We start from the raw sequence: 21,461 nt of genomic DNA, 5'->3' as shown, positions 1-21,461 counted from the left end.
AAAAGGTACGAACTTCGGGGTGTCTGGGTGGCACAGTCAGTTAAGCATCCAGCTCTTGGTTTAGGTGCAGGTCATGATCTCATGGTTTCTGAGTTTAAGCCTGGTATTGGGCTCCGTGTTACTGGTGCAGAGCCTGCTTTGGATTCTCTCTCTCTCTCTCTCTCTCTCTCTCTCTCTCTCTGTCCCTCCCCACCTCTGCATATCCTCTCTCTCCAAATAAATAAATGAACTTTTTTTTAAAAAGGTACAAACTTCCAGTTTTAAGATAAATATGTCTTGGACAGGTCATGTACGACATGATGGATAGAGTTCACACCACTAGATGGGACATTTGAAAGTTGCTAAGAGAGGAGCTCCTTTTTTTCACAAGGGAAAAAAAAAATTGGGGGGGGTATCTACATGAGATGATGGGTGTTAACTAAACTTTCTGTGGCGATCATTACACAATATATGCAAGTCAAGTCACTGTGTTGAACACTTTAACCTCACACAGTGCTGTGTAAAGCTGTATCAATTACATCTCAGTAAAACTCAAAGGGAAAGAAAGAACCCCCCACACTACACATCCTTTTGTTTCCCTGTTTGGGCACTGGCATAAGATAACAGTCTTTAGGCAAAGAGGTGCCACACACATTCTCTTTCCAAATGTATGTGAGTAAAAGTTGAGCTAAGACGACAGAGAAAAAGAGGAAGAATTGGACACGAGTGACAGTAAATGAAAGAATGGAGTGGAATGAGGGAGAAAAAAACAGAATAGTTATTGCCGTAAATATACACTGGAAAGCAAAAGGAACAGCACTAGCCAGGCATTAGTAAGAGTAAATGGTGATGGCTTCGCAGGGGAAGAGTGGGGGTAGCTGCAGATGCTGAAGGGCAGATTTTCAATCCAGGACCCCTGCAGTTGGTTCTATTAACTTCTGGAGCAAGAAGAACTTGCAACACGCAGAAAAGCACGTGGGCAGTGGGTGGCTCTCTCACCCACTTCGACCACACACTCCTTTTGATGCTCAGTACATTACTTTGAGGATCTGCCTAAGGAACAGATCCATGAATAATGGGATGGGTTCTGCTGCTTCCCTTCTCCATACGAGCACGTCTTTTTGTATTTTGTTAGTTTTCTTTAGAAATCAGAAATAAAGCTATCTAGAATATATTATCTGTGGTAGTGCTATCTCCAGGTTTCTGCCTAGCGACTTTCTCTTTGAGGTATGTGCTTCGTTTGATACGATATTAATGGCTAAACCATAGTAAAGCATATACCACATGTAGGTACTTTAGTGGATGCCAGGCATGTGACGAGTGATTTCTATGTGTTAACTCTGGAATCTTCACAAGGTCCTTGGTATCTACATCCCATTTTACAGACAGGGGAACTGAGGTTCAGATTAGGCTCAATTTATTCAGAGTACTGGCTGTAAGGGACCCAAGAATCGGTGTAAACAAACTAATCAAGAGCCTGCGATCTTAGCCACTTCATTCTGTGATTCTAGATCCTTCCCTGATGGGAGTCTGTGGAAACCAGTACTTACACTTTTATCCATAACTGTATAATAGCAAATTTCCCTTTACCTAGGAAATAATGGATTTCTAAGTGCTAGCTAAGATTCAATTTTTGCTAACAAGCATAACCTGTAATCCCACGTTTAAATCCCTCATGTTCAACTCATTCATTCCCAAGGAACCAAGCATGTAGATGCATTTGATGGGTACAGAAATCCATGGAGTGTGCCTTTAAGGTCTTGCTGTACTCCAACCATTATTCTCTTATAACTCAAGTGAACTCTTCTATTTCTACTGGGATGTTTTTTCAGAAGTCAAAAGATCTTCCTTCATGCATTTCCAAAGTTTCATGCACCTTTGGTCAGAGATGGTAACAAACCAGGATATTGGATCTGCCCCGTGGAACAGACTGTCTCCATGTTACAACATCAACTTAATTTCCCTAAGTCTCTCCCCATGAGTGAATTACACGAGGGAAGGAGAGCACCTTTGAAGAGGACTAAGCGGGAACGGCATGTGACCTCTTAGTCACATAGACAGATAGGGACAGTCTTTATTGCCTGGGAGCCACAGGTCTTCCACTCGTGAAAGGGAAGCGGTGATGCTTACCCCTGGGGCGATCATGCATATCCAATGAGATAATCCACTGAAATGGCCTAACACACCACTTAGCACATGGTATAGACACACAATTAACCTTAGCTCCCTTTTCCTTCTTTTACAGTAGATTTCACTACAAAATTCAGAAACAATGCCTTACCGGCTATCTGAGCATAAGATGTAAAGTGACCACCGCGTCACCTGTCATTGGGTGAACCCATCAGCCACTGCTCTGGGGAGACGTTGACAGCTGGGAATGTCATTGTCTTGTAGATTGAGGATAATGTCAGAAGCACCGGGTTCGAGTCCTGGTTTCTTTCCCAATGTAGTTTTAGAATCTTCTATCAACCCCTTAGACTCTGGTCCACGGTACTGCTATGTAAACGGAAGGCTCTGGGTTCAATCCGTGCTAAAGGATCTTTTTGCTCTAAAGGTGCTATTTACACAGTGTCCTGGGAAGAAGCTAGTTATTGCAAGCCATCGAGGTGCTTATTTAGTATACGTATTTTGCTAGTTATTGCATGATGTATTTTGGAACGGGGACTCATTGTATGATGTATACCGGTAATGATGTACCCACAAAGAATGTGGAATGTGTTCGGGCATAAATAAAGCTCAGGGCGATTCTTAAGACTACACTATCCTTATCAAGCAACACTGCAAGTTATGCAGGACGTAATTATATTCAAATCACTCCAGACCTGTAAATTTAGATCTTGCTCAAGCAGTTCAAATCTCTTAAACTGAGAATAATGTTTTCAATTATAATTACGTAAGCCACCAGAAATTAATCGATACGTCAGTCACTATTGCCTTGTCTCCTATACAACAGAGATCCATAAATGTTTTAAAATAGGGAGCTTTCAATAGAAAATAGGTCTTTTCTGGCACTAAGTCCCTGGGGAAACCCTGGGAGGGTTTCCCAGGGTCCATCACCAAGTGGAACTCTCTAGAGAGCAGACGATCTGTCCATGTTCTGAATGCAACACTGACTGGGGAACTCAGCTCTGCTAAGTCATTGGTCTGAAATCTGTGAAGACTGACTGGGTACTTTCCCACAGAGACTGGCATTACCCTCATTGTCGTCCACATTATGTGAGCTCCCCATAAAACCGTCTCCATTTTTAGTGATCATTTGGGTTTTTACGTTGGATATAAGATGCTCTGGTCTCATTTGAAAACCACTCAGCTTATAAACCTTAATTTCTTTTGGATATAGACATGTAGATAAAAAAAAAAACTGTTTCACTGATTCTAAGATTTTTTAGTATATGCGTGAGTATCTATCTATATACATTCTATCTATATATATATACACTATATGTATATACTGCGGTATATGTATACATATATATATATGTATCTATCCATACACTATATATATACTGATATATATATATATAAATATATAAATATCTATACAAATATTTATATATAGATATTTATATCTCTATAAAGAGATATAAATATAAAGATATATAAATATATAATATATAAAGATATATAAATATCTCTGAAATCAGTTTGTATCTTGCAGTCCATGGCAACATTTATTTTCTTAATAAAAAGCAATGGTGTATCAGAAATGATGAAATACAGATTTAGCCAATAAAATTAAACCTTTCTTCTATTTTAGTCAAAAATTTACAAATAAAATAGAAGCAAAATTACATTTTAATAGCTTTTAAAAATACCTAAGACTTCTCTGTCATAATGCTAATCCTTTTCATCTAGCTCATGTCTTTTTTTTTTAATTTTTTAATGTTTATTTATTTTTGAGAGAGACCGAGCACAAGTGAGGGATGGACAGAGAGAGAGGGAGACAGAATCCAAAGCAGGCTCCAGTCTCTGAGCTGTCAGCACAGTGCCTGACGTGGGGCTCGAACCCACGAACCGTGAGATCATGACCTGAGCCAAAGTGAGATGCTTTAACCGACTGAGCCACCCAGGAGCCCCTAGCTCATTTCTTTCTAAGAGACAGATTTTTAGAAAGAGATGTACGATGACTATAGTTGTTAAAAACCAAAACTATAGACCTAAAATGGAATTTCTTATGCTAAGCCCCATGTCACCAAACTGAGATTTGACCTAATTACATACAGTGCTGGCTCTCCCAGAAAAGGAATCTTCAACCAATCAGGAAATGCCTGAGCAGCACTAGCCAGCTCCTCTGACTGATAGACCCATGCCATCTACTAAGGAAAAGTAACTTTGCAATAAGCAACCTGCTTTTTTGCCTAGAATAACTTCCTTGTTCCCACTTATTTCTGTCTGTAAAAGTCTTTTGTTTTGTACGACTCCTCAGAGCTCCTTTCTATCTGCTGGGTTGGATGCTGCCTGATTTGAGTTCTGTTCAACAAACTCTTAAAACTAATATGCCTCAGTTTATCTTTTGATAAGTAGTTGGGTCTACGGGAGTTCCCATTCTGTATGGTAGCCTATCTAAATCAGACAACTACATAGCTTCCTGTCCTGCCTTTTGCTCCAGGGGACATAACTTGCTGTCTGTTGTTGGAGGCTTTGCATATTCTTATCAAAAGTGTATGTATTATATATTGTATATAGACATATATGTATGTATATATATAGATAGACAGACAGACGGAGACAGAGAACAGGGATGGTTCTGTAAAGCGGAGATGTGAAGGGACAGCCCTCCCATCAGGGCATATCACCCTGTGACCTTCTTTGAATTTGAAATAGAAACTGCGCTCTCAGCAGCAGTGACAACTTTCGTAACACCCCGCTGGCCACTTTTTAAATGTTAGGTCATCTCCATTTTTTTTCCTGTAGAAATAGACAACGCATGTATTTGTTGTGAACCTAGTGGGTGACTGTGTCACGATTTTCCATTACATAGTTAAGCATGTCTCAGATCTCCACGAAACCACATGTTTTGGAGTGGAGGCCTTACCACTTGAGAAGAACTGTTCCTGTAAGAACTGTTAATACATTCTTCTGCCCTTTTTGCCATTAAAATGCTGGCTCATACCTCTATGAGAAGATGCACCGATTCTTGGGGAGTACACGCCCATAATTGAGAACGACAGTTCAGCTATTTCTGTTTTCTCCAGCTGCAAAGATTCAAGGTGAGCATCTCTGTGCTTTGAAAGTATTATTCAGAAACGAGAAAGAACTCAGCACAAACACTGGCATTTTTGTAATCGATTTCAAGGAACAGTGAGAAAATTTGAGGCTAAACAGCCCAAAGGACTAGCGGCGAATTGATCTGTAAAGCTCTGCTCAGAGCCTGGATGTGGTGATCACACCTTTGCAGTAAAAGGCTTCTATCTCGTGCCCACATTTGGGACAGGATGCTGGTTTCACTAATCCTAGCCTTCCCCATGTCACTGCCTGGTTTTCCCCTTCCCCTGGAAGGAGAGGCTGCATGAATATGTGGTTTAGGTGATGGAAAGGGTAGGTCCCTTCATAGGAAACAGCGTGTCCAGATGCGTCGGACATCTGCGTCGGAAAAACAGCGTGGGCTTCCCGATACCGGAATGTGCCTCTTCTCTTCTCACCTCTGCCTTGCAGAGGTGCGCCCGAACTGACAGAGAGATCAGCAGCTATGTGACAGCACAGTGACTTCGTCACTTTAAATATATGGAGGCTAACAGTTCCTGCTCATATTCTCTGAGGACAGAAAAAAGAATCTGAGATCACTGCATTTAGGGTTGTAAAGACAAAGGGAAAAAAAATTAAGCTGGTTCTTACAAGTGAGGCCTCAAAGAGATAAATTGGCAAAGAAAATTGTTTTCCTCCCTAGATTCAGAAAACCTAGCTCCAAATGGAAATGAGTTTCTCTTCCTTCTGTGGGTTCACAGCGGGAACGGCCATCGTGCTGTTTCTCCCAGACCTTCCCGGGACCCTGGGCAGGATCCAGAAGACTGTCCCGCCTGGAGTCCAATAGTAACATCCTTTACTTTATTTTTTCAAAAGCTCTACTTATCTCAGTTTCTAGAATTATAGCTCCCAAGGGAAATTGATGGGTGTGGAAGTCACTATTTTACTCATGCTAAAAAGGGCAAAATAGTCCACACCAATCTCTGGAGAGAAAATCCAAGGATGAGACAGAGATACTACATCCCATTTCCAAATCAACAGTGTTTTCTCTTCAAGCCTTTCTCTGCAAAGCAGACAAAAAAGCTTATGGCAACATCCCACGTGGCTCTGGTGGAAACTAAGAGCTGAATGAGTTGAGAGAGCACTGGGTGTGCGAGAAAGGTCCCAAATGCATGGCCACCACTGACGTGTGGGTTAGGATTTAAGACAGCTGAGTGCCCATGGGCGGGGCTTTCTGAGGCCGGGGAACACGCGCACTTACGGGACAGGTGGAGGTGCTCTGCTCCCATTGTGTCATGCTTAGGCTCTCCTCCAGGCTCGTGCATTTCTTCATCACCATGTCCCAGCCACAGTAAGGGTCCTGGGCCCCAATGCAGGCACTGCAAACACACACCCAAAGGTCAGCAGAGAGGCAGCCTTACCCACAAGAGACATAAGCTTAGGCGAGTCTGGCCCTTAGGGATTGACATGGGAACTAGTTGCAAGAAACTCGATTTTAGCCTGCACACGAGAAAACAAGCCATCAACATACATCAGCAAGTATCTAATTAAATCAAGTGATTAATTTTCGTTGAAATATGTATACTTATCCTAAGATACAGGGGAAACAACTAAATGTGCCGCTGTGAGCTTTTTGGGGTCATGAATAAAGCTAGTCAGAATTTTGCGATGTTCAAAAGTACGAGATGTTGTTACCACCGTCACCATCATCACCACCATCACCATTATTGCCATTATCATCATCATCACCACCACCACCACCATCACCATCATAATCATAATCATCACCACCACCACCACCATCATTATCATCATCACCACCATCACCACCACCATCACCATCATCAACACCACCATCATCATCACCATCACCAGCACCACCATCACCATCACTACCATCACCATCATCATCACCATCATCACCACCACCATCATCATCATCATCATCACCAGCACCACCACCACCATCATGATCATCAACACGATCACCATCATCAACACCACCATCATCATCATCACCATCATCACCACCATCATCACCACCATCACTAGCAGCACCATCACCACTACCACCACCATCATCATCACTGCCATCACCATTATCATCATCATCACTATCACCATCATCACTGTCATCATCCACCATCATCACCGTCATCGTCACCACCACCATCATCATCACCACCACCATCATCATCACTACCATCACTATCATCATCATCATCACCACCACCATTATCATCATCATCACCACCACCATCATCACTACCATCACCATCATCATCACCATCATCACCACCATCATCACCACCATCACTAGCAGCACCATCACCACCACCATCACCATCCTCATCATCACCATCATCACCACCATCACCATCATCATCCTCACCTTAGTTACAGATGTTATTTGCAGAACACTTACTATAAAATACCAAATTATATCATTTAGACATTTAAATCTAATGAGGGAGGTAGTATTATTTTTACCTACGGAGGAGAAAACTGAGGCACAGAAGATTTAAGAAATTGGCCCAAGGACAAGCAAATACACCTGAAACCCTTCAACATGGTTAGTTTGAATTTAATAAACTAGGGAAGTCTTCCTTTTGGGTACCATAGCTTAAAAATGAATTAAAAATTTTGTCAATCATTAGTTGTTTAATGTAGCTCCAACTACAATACTCAATAAGTTATATCAGAACTATTATATACATCGTGGATATTTTATTTTACCTTTGTCTCAATGAGAGAGTTTATACAGTACCAGGTACTGGGGCATCATTAGATGAAGATTTTGGCCCATATGTTATAAATACAAGAGAGGGTGTTCAGGGGAAGAGGGAAGCAGAGCGACAGTGATAGAGCCAAAATTATACAAAAGATGACCCCAGAGGCAAGCAGGGCATCGAACACTGGAGAATCCTGTCCCTTAAGGGACCAACAGGTCAGGCGTGCAGGAAATGGAAGCACAGAAAGGCAAGCTAGTGCAGCAGGGAAGTGTTAATATCTTCTTAGAGGTAAGGGGCCCCTTACAGCAGGAAGAATCTGTTAGAGGATTACCAATTAATCAGGAGTAGGACCAGAAATCATAGCATAACTATCAAATGTGGGCCAAGGAGGTGCTGTAAGTAACAGTAAATTGCTAATATTAATGATACAAAAGAATCGTGATTAACGCATCAAATACGTTAACCACATATGAAGCACTGCTCCAAGAACGTGACCTCTATTAGCTCATTCCGACCTCAGAGGACCTTACAAATACAACACCTCAATTAGCTACCGCATTTATTTTAAATGAAATAAATGTAATCACTTTAAAAGGAGGAAACCAAAGCAGAGAAAGATGAAGCGTAAGTCCCACAGCAGGGGAAGATATCTCTAAAGACAATAAATCAAACAATAATGGTGTAAAACTATTATTTATTGTTGCTACGTAATATATATTTACCACCCGAAGAAGTTCAGAGACAAGTGGTTAAAACTGGTCCTCCTCACAGCAGGACTAGGTTGCGTGGAAACGGGGCCGAAACAAGTGCCTGTCGCCATAGCCTCCTTGGAACATGATCCTAAGTGCCCGTGCCCGTGTTAAAAAGTAAACCGAGGGACGTCAAAATTGTGAATCTGACTGCACCAGGCTAGGAGGTTCCCCTGACAGGAGCTAGGGGAGAGAATCCTCTAGAGGAGACTCAGCAGCAAACCAAGGAAATCATTTGATGGGCTATAGCTTAAGTGGTGGTCTTATTTGGGAAAGCCTGGTTGACTGAGATCGTTTGTTCCGAAGTCTCACTTTCTCAGATTCAAGCGCAGTTGACCCTGGTGTCGGTTTTGGTTTGCTTAGGTCAGCTGCCAAGATTTTAAGGCGACTTCAGTCTAAGGGCCTTCTTATTTAATTACCTTAACAAGCACATAGTACTTTCATGTGAGAACTCCAACAGAACAGTTATCAAGGACAAAATATACGCTTTCCTTCCCCAGAAATAGGCACTATTCACACTTTCATATACTTGGGGGACATTTTCTCTGCACAAATACGTATTCATGTATGGATATGACTACATATACATATATATTTTGTTGTTTTATATGTACGATTATATGTAACACACACAAAGGGGAGTGTACACACAGCCTCCTGTCTGCTTTTTACACGTAAAAATACACTGTGACAGGGCACCTGGGTGTCTCAGTTAAGCAGCCGACTCTGGATTTTAGCTCAGGTCACGATCCCAGGGCTGCAGGATCGAGCTCTGCGTCGGGCTCTGCTCTGAGATTCTCTCTCCCCTACTCCCTCCACCGCTCTCCCCCCATCATACCCTTTCTCTCTCTAAAATAAAAAATAAAAAATTAAAAAATATACTTTGACATTTTCTTTTGTCAGTATATATAGCTCTACCTTATTCCTTATATGGCTGTGCAATATTCTGTTACCCAGAGGAACGAACATTTATTTAAATCCTTTAAAAGCAAGGCTGTAATGCACATCTTCATATGTATTTTTTATAATTTTTTTTATGTTTATTTATTTTTTGAGAGAGACAGACAGACAGAGTGCAAGCAGGGGAAGAGCAGAGAGAGAAAGAGACACAGAATCCGAAGCAGGCTCCAGGCTCTGAGCCATCAGCACAGAGCCCAACGTGGGGCTAAAAGCCATGAACCACGAGATCATGACCTGAGCCGAAGTCGGACGTTCAACTGACTGAGCCACCCAGGTGCCCCTGTACATATCTTCTACATGATAAGCTTCTATACGTGGAGCTATGAGATAGAAGTTATGGGTATTAATAATTTTGTACCAGTCAACAATTTGAAGGGTAACTCTTTATCCTCTCCCTATTTCATACTGGATGCTATTTTTTTGTTAACTTAGCCCTTTCTGATAGATCAAAACACTTTTCTACTCATCTGTTCTATTTACTCAGTTGTGAGATTAAGATTATATGTGTGTGTGTGTGTGTGTGTGTGCATTTATGAATTATTGTATTTCTGTTCATGTAAATTTCCCATTTGTAACCAATTTCTCCTTTATGCTTCTTTTTGATTGACTAACTGGCTTCACTATTTTTATGTAGTCATTGCAAGTGATAATTTCTATATTAGAAAATTAACCCTCTGTCCATAATGCTTCACGTACTTTTCCTACTTGTCATTAGTATTTTTTTTCTCAAGATACAGATGTTTTAAAATTTTATGCAGTAAAGTTTATATGAGTCTTTTTCTTCACAGCATCTGGATTTTGTGCATACTTTCAAAGAACTTTCATGCTTAAAAATCATAAAAACATTTATGCAGGATTCCTTCTGGTCCTTTCATATTTGATCAATCATTTCATTTGACTCCCTATCTGTGATCCACCAGAAATGTATTTCTGGTAAATCTCCTTTTCTCCCTTCTAAAAATCAAAACAAGTAACAATGACAAAAAACCACATTTTTTTTAAGCTAAACTTCTCAATCTCATACCAACACAAACAGGTCCAGGGCTGAGAAGTAACAACAAGGAAGCTGGGGATGTTTTGTTTTGTTTTGTTTTCCTTTTTCTATCAAATTCAGACAACCTCTTTTTTAAGCACAAGTTTACAACACTAAGTGTGAACACCAGCTTTTCGAAATCTCTAGTTCTTGAGGTCCGGGAATACAATCTTTTAACAACTTACTTTTTAAAACTAAAAAGTCATTTCAATGATCAGTTCCATAGAGTAGAATTTGCCCTGTATATAAAGCATACCCCAAATTTCTCAATTTTAAGAATTTATTTTAAAGACACAGAATTGATTTAATAACTTTTTTTTCCAGGGAATAAGAAAGATGAGAATAAACCAAAGACTGTGTAAAAGACAAGAAAGTGAATTTTTGTATCTACAAGGTAAGATACTTCACATATTCTCACTAAGCTCAGTGTAAGCAAATCAGCCCTCAGTAACATTGCCTGGGCAGATGTTTTGTAGGAAGTTTCTGGAAATCTGAAGACCCCTCAACTGTGAGACAGACCTGGACACAGATGAGAATCAAGAACCTTTCTGCTTCCTGCTGCGACCTCCTGGCTGCGAAGGCACGTTCTGACCCACAGTGTCCTAGTCTTACTGAACCAGCCATTTTGCCGGAATGCCATAGTATGTATCACACGTCAGAATTCTGTCTGGGCACGATCCCATTTTCACAGCGGTGAGCAAACAGGAGGGAGCTACACTTACGTAATTATTCAAAGGGCCTGAATTCCCTTTCATGTTTCTTTCTTTTTTTTTTTTAATTTAATGTCTATTTATTTTTGAGACGGAGAGAGACAGAGTGCAAGCAGGGGAGGGGTGGAGACAGAGGGGGACACAGAATCCGAAGCAGGCTCCAGGCTCCGAGCTGTCAGCACAGAGCCCGACACGGGGCTCGAACCCACAAACTGCAAGATCATGACCTGAGGCGAAGTCGGACGCTCAACCGACTAAGGCACCCAGGCGCCCCTTTCATGTTCCTTACTAAAGCAACACGACCATTAGACAAACTTCAAATTCTGAAAACAGGAAAATTCCACCAACTCCCTAACTTGGCCCTCCAGCCTCTCTTTGCAAATCTGCCTGCAGAAGTGAAACAAGGCCACAAGGTTACACAGGATATTTTAAGCTGTTTTAAATGAAAAGCCCCTTGTAAAAACATCTTTCTTCCGATAATGTTGATGGCTTGGCGCATTCTTAACATGCCACTTATCCCTTAAACTATTAAAACTTCTCTATAAGCACAAATGCCCCTTCATTAAAAATTCCATTTATATATAAATGTTTTCCTCAGTCAAAATATTTCATACCGTGGCAAAATTCTGATGAGCTCTACCTTTCCGCTAAAGTGTACTTCCAGAAAAAACAATCATCGTAACTTATTACTTTGGGAAGGTAGGTCTTTCAAAGACACCGCATGCAGGGTCACAGATGTCTTATTAATGTGGCCATATGAAGGTGGCTTTTCTTCACTTTGAAATGTTTTTTTGTGTGGACGAGGAGTCTTTTTAATAACAAATTTTCCTTACTTGGTTAATAACCTTAGATTATCCTCATTTGATATATTTCCTTGGTGTTTCAAAGTCTCTGATTTCAGAACATATGTTGGTCAGAATCTTAAGGTTTAATTTAAAAACACATTTATGGACGAGTACGTATAGAGCTAAATGTATATTCACAGACAGGCCTTAGTTCTTGGAGAAGGATAAACTACTCTCTCTTTTCCAAGACAGTGATATTAATATTTAACTAAACTCTTCCTTTATTTATTGATTCATTCTATTATATAATTTTTTATCAAAGTAGCTAACATATAGTATACACAGTGTGCTCTTAGTTTTGGGGGTAGATTCCCATGATTCATCACTTACATACAACACCCAGCGCTCATCCCAACAAGTGCCCTCCTCAATGCCCATCTCCCACGTTCCCCTTCCCCGCCCCCCCCATCAACCCTCAGTTTGTTCTTTGTATTTAAGAGTCTCTTATGGTTTGCCTCCCTCCCTCTCTGTTTGTAACTAGTTTTTCCCCTTCCCTTCCCCCATGGTCTTCTGTTAAGTTTCTCAAGTTCCACACATGAGTGAAAACATATGGTATCTGCCTTTCTCTGACTGACTTATTTCACTTAGCAAAATACCTTCCAGTTTTATTCACGTTGTTGCAAATGGCAAGATTTTGTTCTTTTTCATTGCTGAGTCGTATTCGTAAACACACACACACACACACACACACACACACACACCACATCTTCTTTATCCATTCATCAGTTGATGGGCATTGGGGCTCTTTCCATAATTTGGCTACTGTTGATAACGCTGCTATAAACTTTGGGGTACATGTGCCCCTATGAATCAGCACTCTTGTATCCTCTGGATAAATTCCTAGTCGTGCAATTGGTGGGTCATAGGGTAATTCTATTTTTAAATTTCTGAGGAACCTCCACACTGTTTTCCAGAGTGGCTGCACCAGTTTGCATTCCCACCAACAGTGCAAGAGGGTTCCTCTTTCTCCACATCCTTGCCAACATCTGTTGTTTCCTCTAAACTCTTCCTTTAAATTTTAAAGTGTGCAGTTATGCTATTTGCTAATTTGAGTAATAGGGAAAAGAGGTGTATTCATTAAAATCTTCTCACTGTATTTCTAGAGATTGGGAGCTAATTACTGAGTATCATCTCTTGCATGTTAGATTATCTAAGTATCAATGACTTTATCTGACTTGTTACTGTTACACTAATTGTCATTAGATCAGCTTATTTTTGATCTTAAGAATTTTGGCCATATTAACAAAATGCATTCATTAAACATGGGCTTTTAAAAGTGTCCCAATCATTTCTTCATTTGGTACATACTTAGGAGCACCTGCCATGAGCCAGACTGAAAATGGTGGGGGTGCCAGGGTCAGCAAAGCAGATGCAGTCACTGTACCCACAGAATTTATCATTTGGCAAAGGCAATAAACACTAATCGACTACACTGACATAGCAAGAACTATCAGCAAAGTAAAATCCCAAAGGAGAAGCCCTGTTTGGATGGAGGGGTCTGGAGTCAGGAAATACTTGACCTCGGTGGCATTTAAACTGAGACAGATAGAAGTGATCCATTTCACATAGCTTTGGAAAAACAGGACATTTGACAGCGAGGTGGATGGACACTTTGGTGGGAGGGAATTGGAGAATTTAAAGGAAGATAAATGGAGGCTAGACTTTGATTGGAGCTTGAGGAGTGGAATGGGCAGAGCCCAGAGCCCCGTTCAAGACAGCATTTCCCAGTAAGTGCTGCAAACTTTAAAATACTGGGCAAAAACCATGTGTCATTTGACCATAGAATGGTTGACCATATTTGACCATAGAAATAACCAGTACTTATTTCTACGATCATCATGATAGTAGTGGGATAGGTGGATTTCTCTGTTCATGAATGATCTTTACCTTAATTTCTAAAACAATCTGAAGTATCTTATTCCTAATGACCGATGTCATTATATACTTCAGAATCTGCTTTTTAAGGTTGGCATGAAAAACACTGTCTTACTAGAAATAAGACTGAAAAAAAATTCTAACTAGACAATAAACTGCTTGAGGAATGCATTGTAAGACACCGACACGTCCTTCAGTTGGTAAATCCAGCTGGAACACATCTTTTCTCCAATTAGTACCTCTGTGAAATTGGAATGATAATAATCACCTCACAGGAAATGTTTTGAGGATTAAGTTACATCACGTAGTAAATAACAAAGTTATTTTGGGGGTGGAATACATACAGTTATTCCAATTAATCCCTAGACATCATTGCATATTATATGATATCGACTTCTGGGGTGTTTGAAAACACTCTATCCCAAAAATACTAAACGTGTAAATGCCGTGGGCTCTTTATTTGCCTGGTTAAGGCAATGTGGCACACCACAGTGTATTGTAGTAAGTGGTACAAAGTATTATTTTATTTCATTTCATTTTATTTTATTTTTTAATGTTTATTTTTGAGAGAGACAGAAACAGAGCGTGAGCAGGGGAGGGGCACAGAGAAAGGGAGACAGAATCCGAAGCAGGCTCCAGGCTCAGAGCTGTCAGCACAGAGCTCAACGTGGGGCTCGAACCCATACACTACGAGATCATGACCTGAGCCGAAGTCGGATGCTTGACCAACTGGGCCACCCAGGTGGCCTGGTACAAAGTATTTTAAATACACATTTGGATAGATTCACAACGATTTTTTTTGACTACCTGGCATAATGCCATGTGTCGAAGACCCAAAGACCAGGAAGGAACCTGGGGTCTCGTGAGGGAGGAAGAACCGGTTCGTGAACGTTGTGTAACAACATAAGGAGGCTTAACTATTAAGTTAGAAGCTCAGACGGTGGGCGCTATAGGAGTCAGAGGAGGGAGAGGTCGGCCAGGAGAGTTCCAAGGAGATGTCATGTGTAGGCTGGCTCTTGAATGGAGTTGGAATCTAGACAAGTGAGAACAGTCTCCCTGGTTATGATGGCCCCAGGAAGGATGACAGTCATGTGCATGTGGCATGATCGGGAAGATAAGCAGAGCAGCATGGCTGGGCCACGGTTTCCTTAATGCTCCCAGAAAGTATATGGATGTGAATAAAGTGTTGGGGTTTTGCTTAGGCAAGAAAAATGTGGTTGTACTGTATAGCGTGTGTCAAGTACCAAAAAATCTACTAGAAGATTAATTTCTAATTCCCAAGAAGAACTAAGACGGAACTACTGTAATGGCATTTTTAAATTTAGGACGCATGCCAAGTAAACAAAGATATAATTACTAGTAAAAATACACGTTTATACTCATTATGTATCCCTTGATAAAGGCATTTAATAGGAATTCATGTTGCATGTTATGATTTGTAAATGAAATTAGTGCCCTAGAATTTCAATTAGTTACAAACTTCTAATACATCGAAAACCATTCCCTATTGACTTATCACTAAATGACATTGATTCAACACAAAGATGATTTTTTACATTTAAATTTGCTTTTAATATGAAATTAGAATAATCAATATGTATTGCCAGTAATACTAAGTGGATGGTTTTTAATTAAAGTCGTATTAGGTGCATAGAACACTCAGATTTTCCTGAAAAATCTGTTTTAAAACTGAACAAGATTGGGAGCGCCTGGGTGGCTGAATCAGTTAAGTGTCCGACTTCGGCTCAGGTCATGATCTCGTGGTTCATGAGTTAGAGCCCCATAATGGGCTCTGTGCTGACAGCTCAGAGCCTGGAACCTGCTTCAGATTCTGTATCTCCCTGTCTCTCTTCTCCTCCCCTGATTGCACTCTGTCTCTTTCTCTCTGAAAAATAAATAAACATTTTTTTAAAAAATTGAGAAAAAATTGAATAAGATTGATACACATTTTACAGTGAAGCATTTTGGGAAAATTGACAGTAAAAAAGAAATAGTTACAAGAGTAGAGGGTATTTGAAATAAGCAAGCCGAAAGTGCTTCTGGAATCTAGCAGTTGTGATCAACTTGGGACATCAGCTGTTTAGAAACTGTGCTCCCCTGGGTTACAATAATACGATCACATTAAAATATTTGACCAAGAAAGAGAAGAAAAAACATGTACTCATACTCTATTGTTGTGGAGGCAGCCCACGGCCTCTACAACCATAAGAGTATGAGTACATCTCTGCAAGATGGCGTTCACCTACGTTCTTTGCTTTTGTGGTGTACCTGAACCAAAATGTGTGTTTATATCATTGCCAAAGGTGGACCTGCCCTAAAGCCAAGGAAACTTAAACTTCTTCGCTTCGTGAAATTCCCTAAGGACCTGAGATCGGTCTTAATCATTCTTCATAATTCAATATCCTTTTCCTTAGTGAGGACCACTACCAACCCATGTAAGCTTCAGACCTCACAAAACTACATTTCTCCTTGATTATTACAGAACAAACCGTAGTATGGTTTATGTTTTGTAAATTACTAGTCAAGTTAATGTATGCTCTTGTTCTACCTAGCATATTTCAACTGTTCGTTTTCCAACCTGCCTAGAACCTGGGGGTGTTAACTTGTGATTTCACTTAAAAAAACAGTGTTTCGGCTCAAGCCCCTCTGATGGGGTGCTCTTCAGAATGATAATTAGATGTTGGTGAATGTACTTCGTCTTTGTCAACTATTTTTTAAAGCTATAATGAAGGCAGACACATACTGCTGTTCTGTTATCTTTCAGTTACTACCATATCACGCATATGTCTTCACAGACATCATTTAATAGCTTCAGAATAACCCACAGCGTGAGGACTCCATTGAAGAAGTAGATTATAATTTGGTGATGAATTCTGTTAGTATTAGAAAGTTAGGATTGGAACACTGGTTGTAATTCAAACATAGCTTAAAAAATATTTGGACAGGGAGGGCAGGCTCGAAGATCAGGTCCTAATATAATACAGGATCAGACTTTTTTTTTTTTTTAATTTTTTTTCAATGTTTATTTATTTTTGGGACAGAGAGAGACACAGCATGAACGGGGGGAGGGGGAGAGAGAGAGGGAGACACAGAATCTGAAACAGCCTCCAGGCCCAGAGCCCGACGCGGGGCTCGAACTCACGGACCGCGAGATCGTGACCTGGCTGAAGTCGGACGCTTAACCGACTGCACCACCCAGGAGCCCCAAGGATCAGACTTTAACGATAAACTGATCTGGGGACAAAGTCTCAGGTAACACTGAGGCCCTGTGGCTCAAAGCCACAACAGATCTTCGGGAGCTTTTATTTATGCCAGAGTTACTCTTTAGACTCTGAGCCCCATGAAGACAGGGTCAGGGATACTTCTTCATCTGTCATCCCACGCTTAGGGGCTTGCTTGGTGCTTGGCACCTATTGAGATCAATAAATAGACTCTGAACGAATTAATGAAGGAAAGTACAGTCTTTAGAAGCTAATCCAAAGTCAATGCAAACAAAAACTCAAGGCGTTGAGATTTGGAAGATACTAAATTCATTTTGAAGGGAGGATATTTACTTTGTAAAATGAGCACACGTCAAAATTCCTCCCGCTTGCTTATGTGATTCATAACTGAATGGCTAAAGTTGTCTTTCTGGAAGCCCTCAGGGGAATCCTGAAATTTCTCTCTATACATTGTATGTCTCTCACCAAGCAGACGCTGTCTGTAGAAATATTTAATTAATACAGGTGCCAACATATTAACTCCATGTCTCGAAACTTTGCCTTTCCAAGCAATGAATGTCCTGCAGTAACCTAATCGCCATACTAATTTTCTTAATGAGTGTTAATTTCTTTAACTAAATGACATTATTACAAACTAAATGAATTCAGAATGGCTACATACCCATTCACAAATGGAGCCCATCTCTTTCCTAATGGTTCCATCTATCCCTCCAGTTTTACAAAGCAAAACGTCAAAGGCACCTCTCTTCTGTTTTATATGTAGACTACGATTCTCCCGGCTTCCACCTTTTCTTTGCTCCCCAGTAAGTTCTTATAATAAAGCAAAAGTGAAACAATAAACACCTAAGGCCCAAGGGTTTCCATCCTTTAGCTAAGGTCTTGCGTCACTACAGCTTCCCGTAAAAGGAGTTTTAGTGTTTCACAAGAATTTAGGTTTACTTTAGAGATGACGAAGTAAAAGAGGGAGGAGGGGGTGAGGCAGTGCCCGTTTGTAAATCGGGTAAGTGTTTACTGAGCCTGTGCTGGGCTGGGCACCATGCTGGAAGCTGCACAGACCCGGAAAGACAATGCCCAGCTTTTGGCACCTGGTGCGAGGGGCTGGATGAAGCCTGGACTGCCACGCAGTGCTCAGACTTCTAGTCTCTGTTCTAGCCTTGACGATCCTCACGCTATTCCCTCTGTGATTCCGACCAGTCCTCATCTATAAAACGTTAACCCTACAACAGGTTGACAAACGTCAACCCTACTTGACAGGTTTGTCTTACCCCACAATTGTGGTGGGTGTCAAATAAAAAAAATAAAGAATACGTGTCTGAAGAGAAGAAAGCGCCATGTTATCCAGAAAATATTAAGGTATAGAGTTAATCCATGCAATTTAATAATTTAGTAAATTTTACAGGTAATTTTATAAACCACAGTATATGACGATTGAAGGTACATTGATTCATTCAAAAGGCATATATGAGAAAATCCGAAACCAGGAGTCAGCAAGTGATAGCCCATGGGCCAAGTCCAGCCTGGCACCTACAGTTTTCCTGAAACACAGTGCAGGGCAACGCTGTGCCCCGGCACCCTGAGGACCTAAGCACGGCTGACCTAACTTTGGCGGGACGCTGAGCGATCGCCCCCATCGTGGCACACGGGAGGATGGGGAGGAGCTGTTACAAGGCCACTGGCCTCTCACTGCCTTCTGTCAGGGAGGCCGTCATGAGACTGCTTCTCATTGTCTCCCGGGTTCTAGTGAGGGCGAAGGCCTCGCGCCCCCCACCCTCACCCCCACTGAGGTACAGGTACCGGTTCTGAAACCGCTAAGCCGTAGCACAGCTGGCTGCTTTGCAACATGGTGCCCCGCTTCGACGTTGCGTGCTGATCCGTCCCTCTGCTGTGGCACCACCCAGTGGGACAAGGGGCATGGGTAGCTAACACCTCTTCTGCTCTTACTTTCCTTGTAACAAACGGCACCAAAAAGCGAGTCCTTCCTTTGCCCGACGGATCTGCCAGCCTTGCTGACACACGGCCACGCTCACGCCGTACGGTCTGTGGCTGCTTCCATGCTACAAGGGCAGGGTTGAGTAGCTGCAATAGAGACTGTGCAGCCTGTCAAGCCTAACGCATCTTCTCTCCGGCTCTTTACAGTCTACTGCCCCACTGATCGAATTGCTGCACAATCCTTAAACTGACTTGCAAGTCTGAATCAGAGGCCTTCCCATCACAACTCGCCTTTCTTGAGGCTGAAGGGTGCCAATGAGCTGGGCCAAGTGGAAGGCCACAGTATTCCCTGGGGAAGGCTAACGGCCCAGGTCCTGTGATCACTCGTTCCTTCCTGAAGTACTGAGATGCGGACTCCCGCAGCTGTCCGCCACAGTCTGCCCCCCTTCAGGTGGCAGGTTATGACTTCACGCTCGTATTTACATGAGACTAAGGTAGTGCAGGTCTTGGCTGTTCCATCCTTTGTACTCTATAGAGACCTTTCCCGACTTCAAAGACCTCACGCAGCTTTGGGGAGACCTGACCTTGTGCCAAGTGCATATGACGTGGCCCATGGGATGGCATTGGCTTACCTACCTTCCACTGTCACCCGCAGTACCCACATCCGGGCCTGTCAAGGTCCCCACATTCTTCAAAAGTCAGTCAGTGGTGATTCTCTTTAGCAACCGCATGCATATATATGGTAAATAAATCCTGGAGTACAAAAGGCTACACAAGAAAAGGAAAAATTTCTCTTGCACTTCACATGCGCAGAGGGAACCACCCTTTCTGATAAGTTGACTGTGTCATTCACATCATTTTCTCATGCTATTCACTAAATGGTTATGCAAAATAAAAAATAAAAAAAGTTAAAATCAAACAAAATCTTTTCGGTCATTTTTTTGAGGTTGAACTTGACTAAAATGTATTTTTTAAATATTGTTCTACCAAAATAACCTTCTGAGGAAAACAGTGACATCTCGTTAAAAACACAGTGCTGTTTGTTCCAAGTTACAATGGGTGCAGAGCTTGGAACACATGGGCAAATGGGGTGCCTGCGTGGCTCAGTTGGTTGGGCGTTCGACTTCGGCTCAGGTCATGATCTCAACTGTCCGTGAGTTCGAGCCCCACATCGGGCTCTGTGCTAACAGCTCAGAGCCTAGAGCCTGCTTCAGATTCTGTGTCTCCCTCTTTCCCTGCCCCTCCCCTGCTCATGCTCTGTCTGTCTCTCTCTCTCTCAGAAATAAATAAATATTAAAAAAAATTTAAAAAAATGAAAAAGGAACACACAGGCAAGCTCTTTTTTCAGCCTCCCCTGAGGCTCTGGGATCATCTCTAGAAGTGGAGGTGGAAATTCACGGTAGAAAAAGCAAGCGGGTATCAAACTTCTGGGATGCTGGGTGTTGCCTGGTAACAAGTATAATAGAGAAGAAAGAATGGGAAGGGGCCAGGGCTAAACTGTCATCAGTGGACACGTCTGAGTTCATGCCCTTCTCATTAGCTCCAGCACTCAGAGACATATGTGATCGGTGCCATGGCGTAACTGGTTCCCACTGAAATCTGATCCTTGAGCTGAAGTCCTCATTGTCCCAGGGCAGCACAGTGAACCCAAGAGAAAGCCTGAGCCTTGGAGGCCAAGTCCCAGCCCTGAACCTAGGCTTCATATCACACGATGTATGTGGCCTTTGGGCAGGATCCAAAAATCGGAGCCACCGTTTCCTCCACTGAGAAATGGAGATGATGGGTGACTTAACTCTCGGGGTGTAATGGCTAAGAGAAATGATGAGGAGATCTAGGACAGTGCCAAAGCGTGGAAGTGTATCAATATCAATTATAAACATTTTAGCAGACGTGAAACTGTGCACTGCCTTTGAAAAATAGACATTAAAAAATTTCTTAATGTGAATATGATTTGGAAGGAGACAGGTAATTTAGTTAAGCTCCGTTTCTCTTGCCAAACACTATAAAACTCATTTATGAAATTGATTTTTCTAATAACAAATGAAATTACTTATATTCTACCATGGAAAATATATTTAACAAAGAAATACTCAATCGTTACTCCATTGGTCGCCTGTTCCTACTCAATGTACTTCTTTGGGCATATGTCTAGAAAATTAAAATTGCTCGTCAAAAAACAAAACAAAACAAAACAAAACAACCTTCCCCCTAATTCACCGAAAAAGAAACTAGTCACGTAGACAC

The 21,461-nt window shown here is 41.5% G+C and overlaps 1 protein-coding gene across 1 annotated transcript in view; it reads right to left on the bottom strand.

Moving 5' to 3' along the window:
• The window catches only part of SEMA5A (semaphorin 5A), a 305,585-nt gene that overhangs the window by 79,111 nt on the left and 205,013 nt on the right, over nt 1-21,461 (bottom strand). Inside the window, exon 11 of the mRNA XM_047074421.1 lies at nt 6,425-6,542. Within this exon, the coding sequence (XP_046930377.1) occupies nt 6,425-6,542 (118 nt within the window). The remainder of the gene's footprint in view (nt 1-6,424; nt 6,543-21,461) is intronic.

This window comes from Lynx rufus, unplaced genomic scaffold (assembly GCF_022079265.1).
Source record: "Lynx rufus isolate CCGP_SWC_20201006 ecotype Redwood Valley unplaced genomic scaffold, mLynRuf1.p SCAF_1, whole genome shotgun sequence".
NCBI classification, from domain to species: domain Eukaryota; kingdom Metazoa; phylum Chordata; class Mammalia; order Carnivora; family Felidae; genus Lynx; species Lynx rufus.
This window is presented reverse-complemented; position numbering and strand designations above follow the sequence as displayed.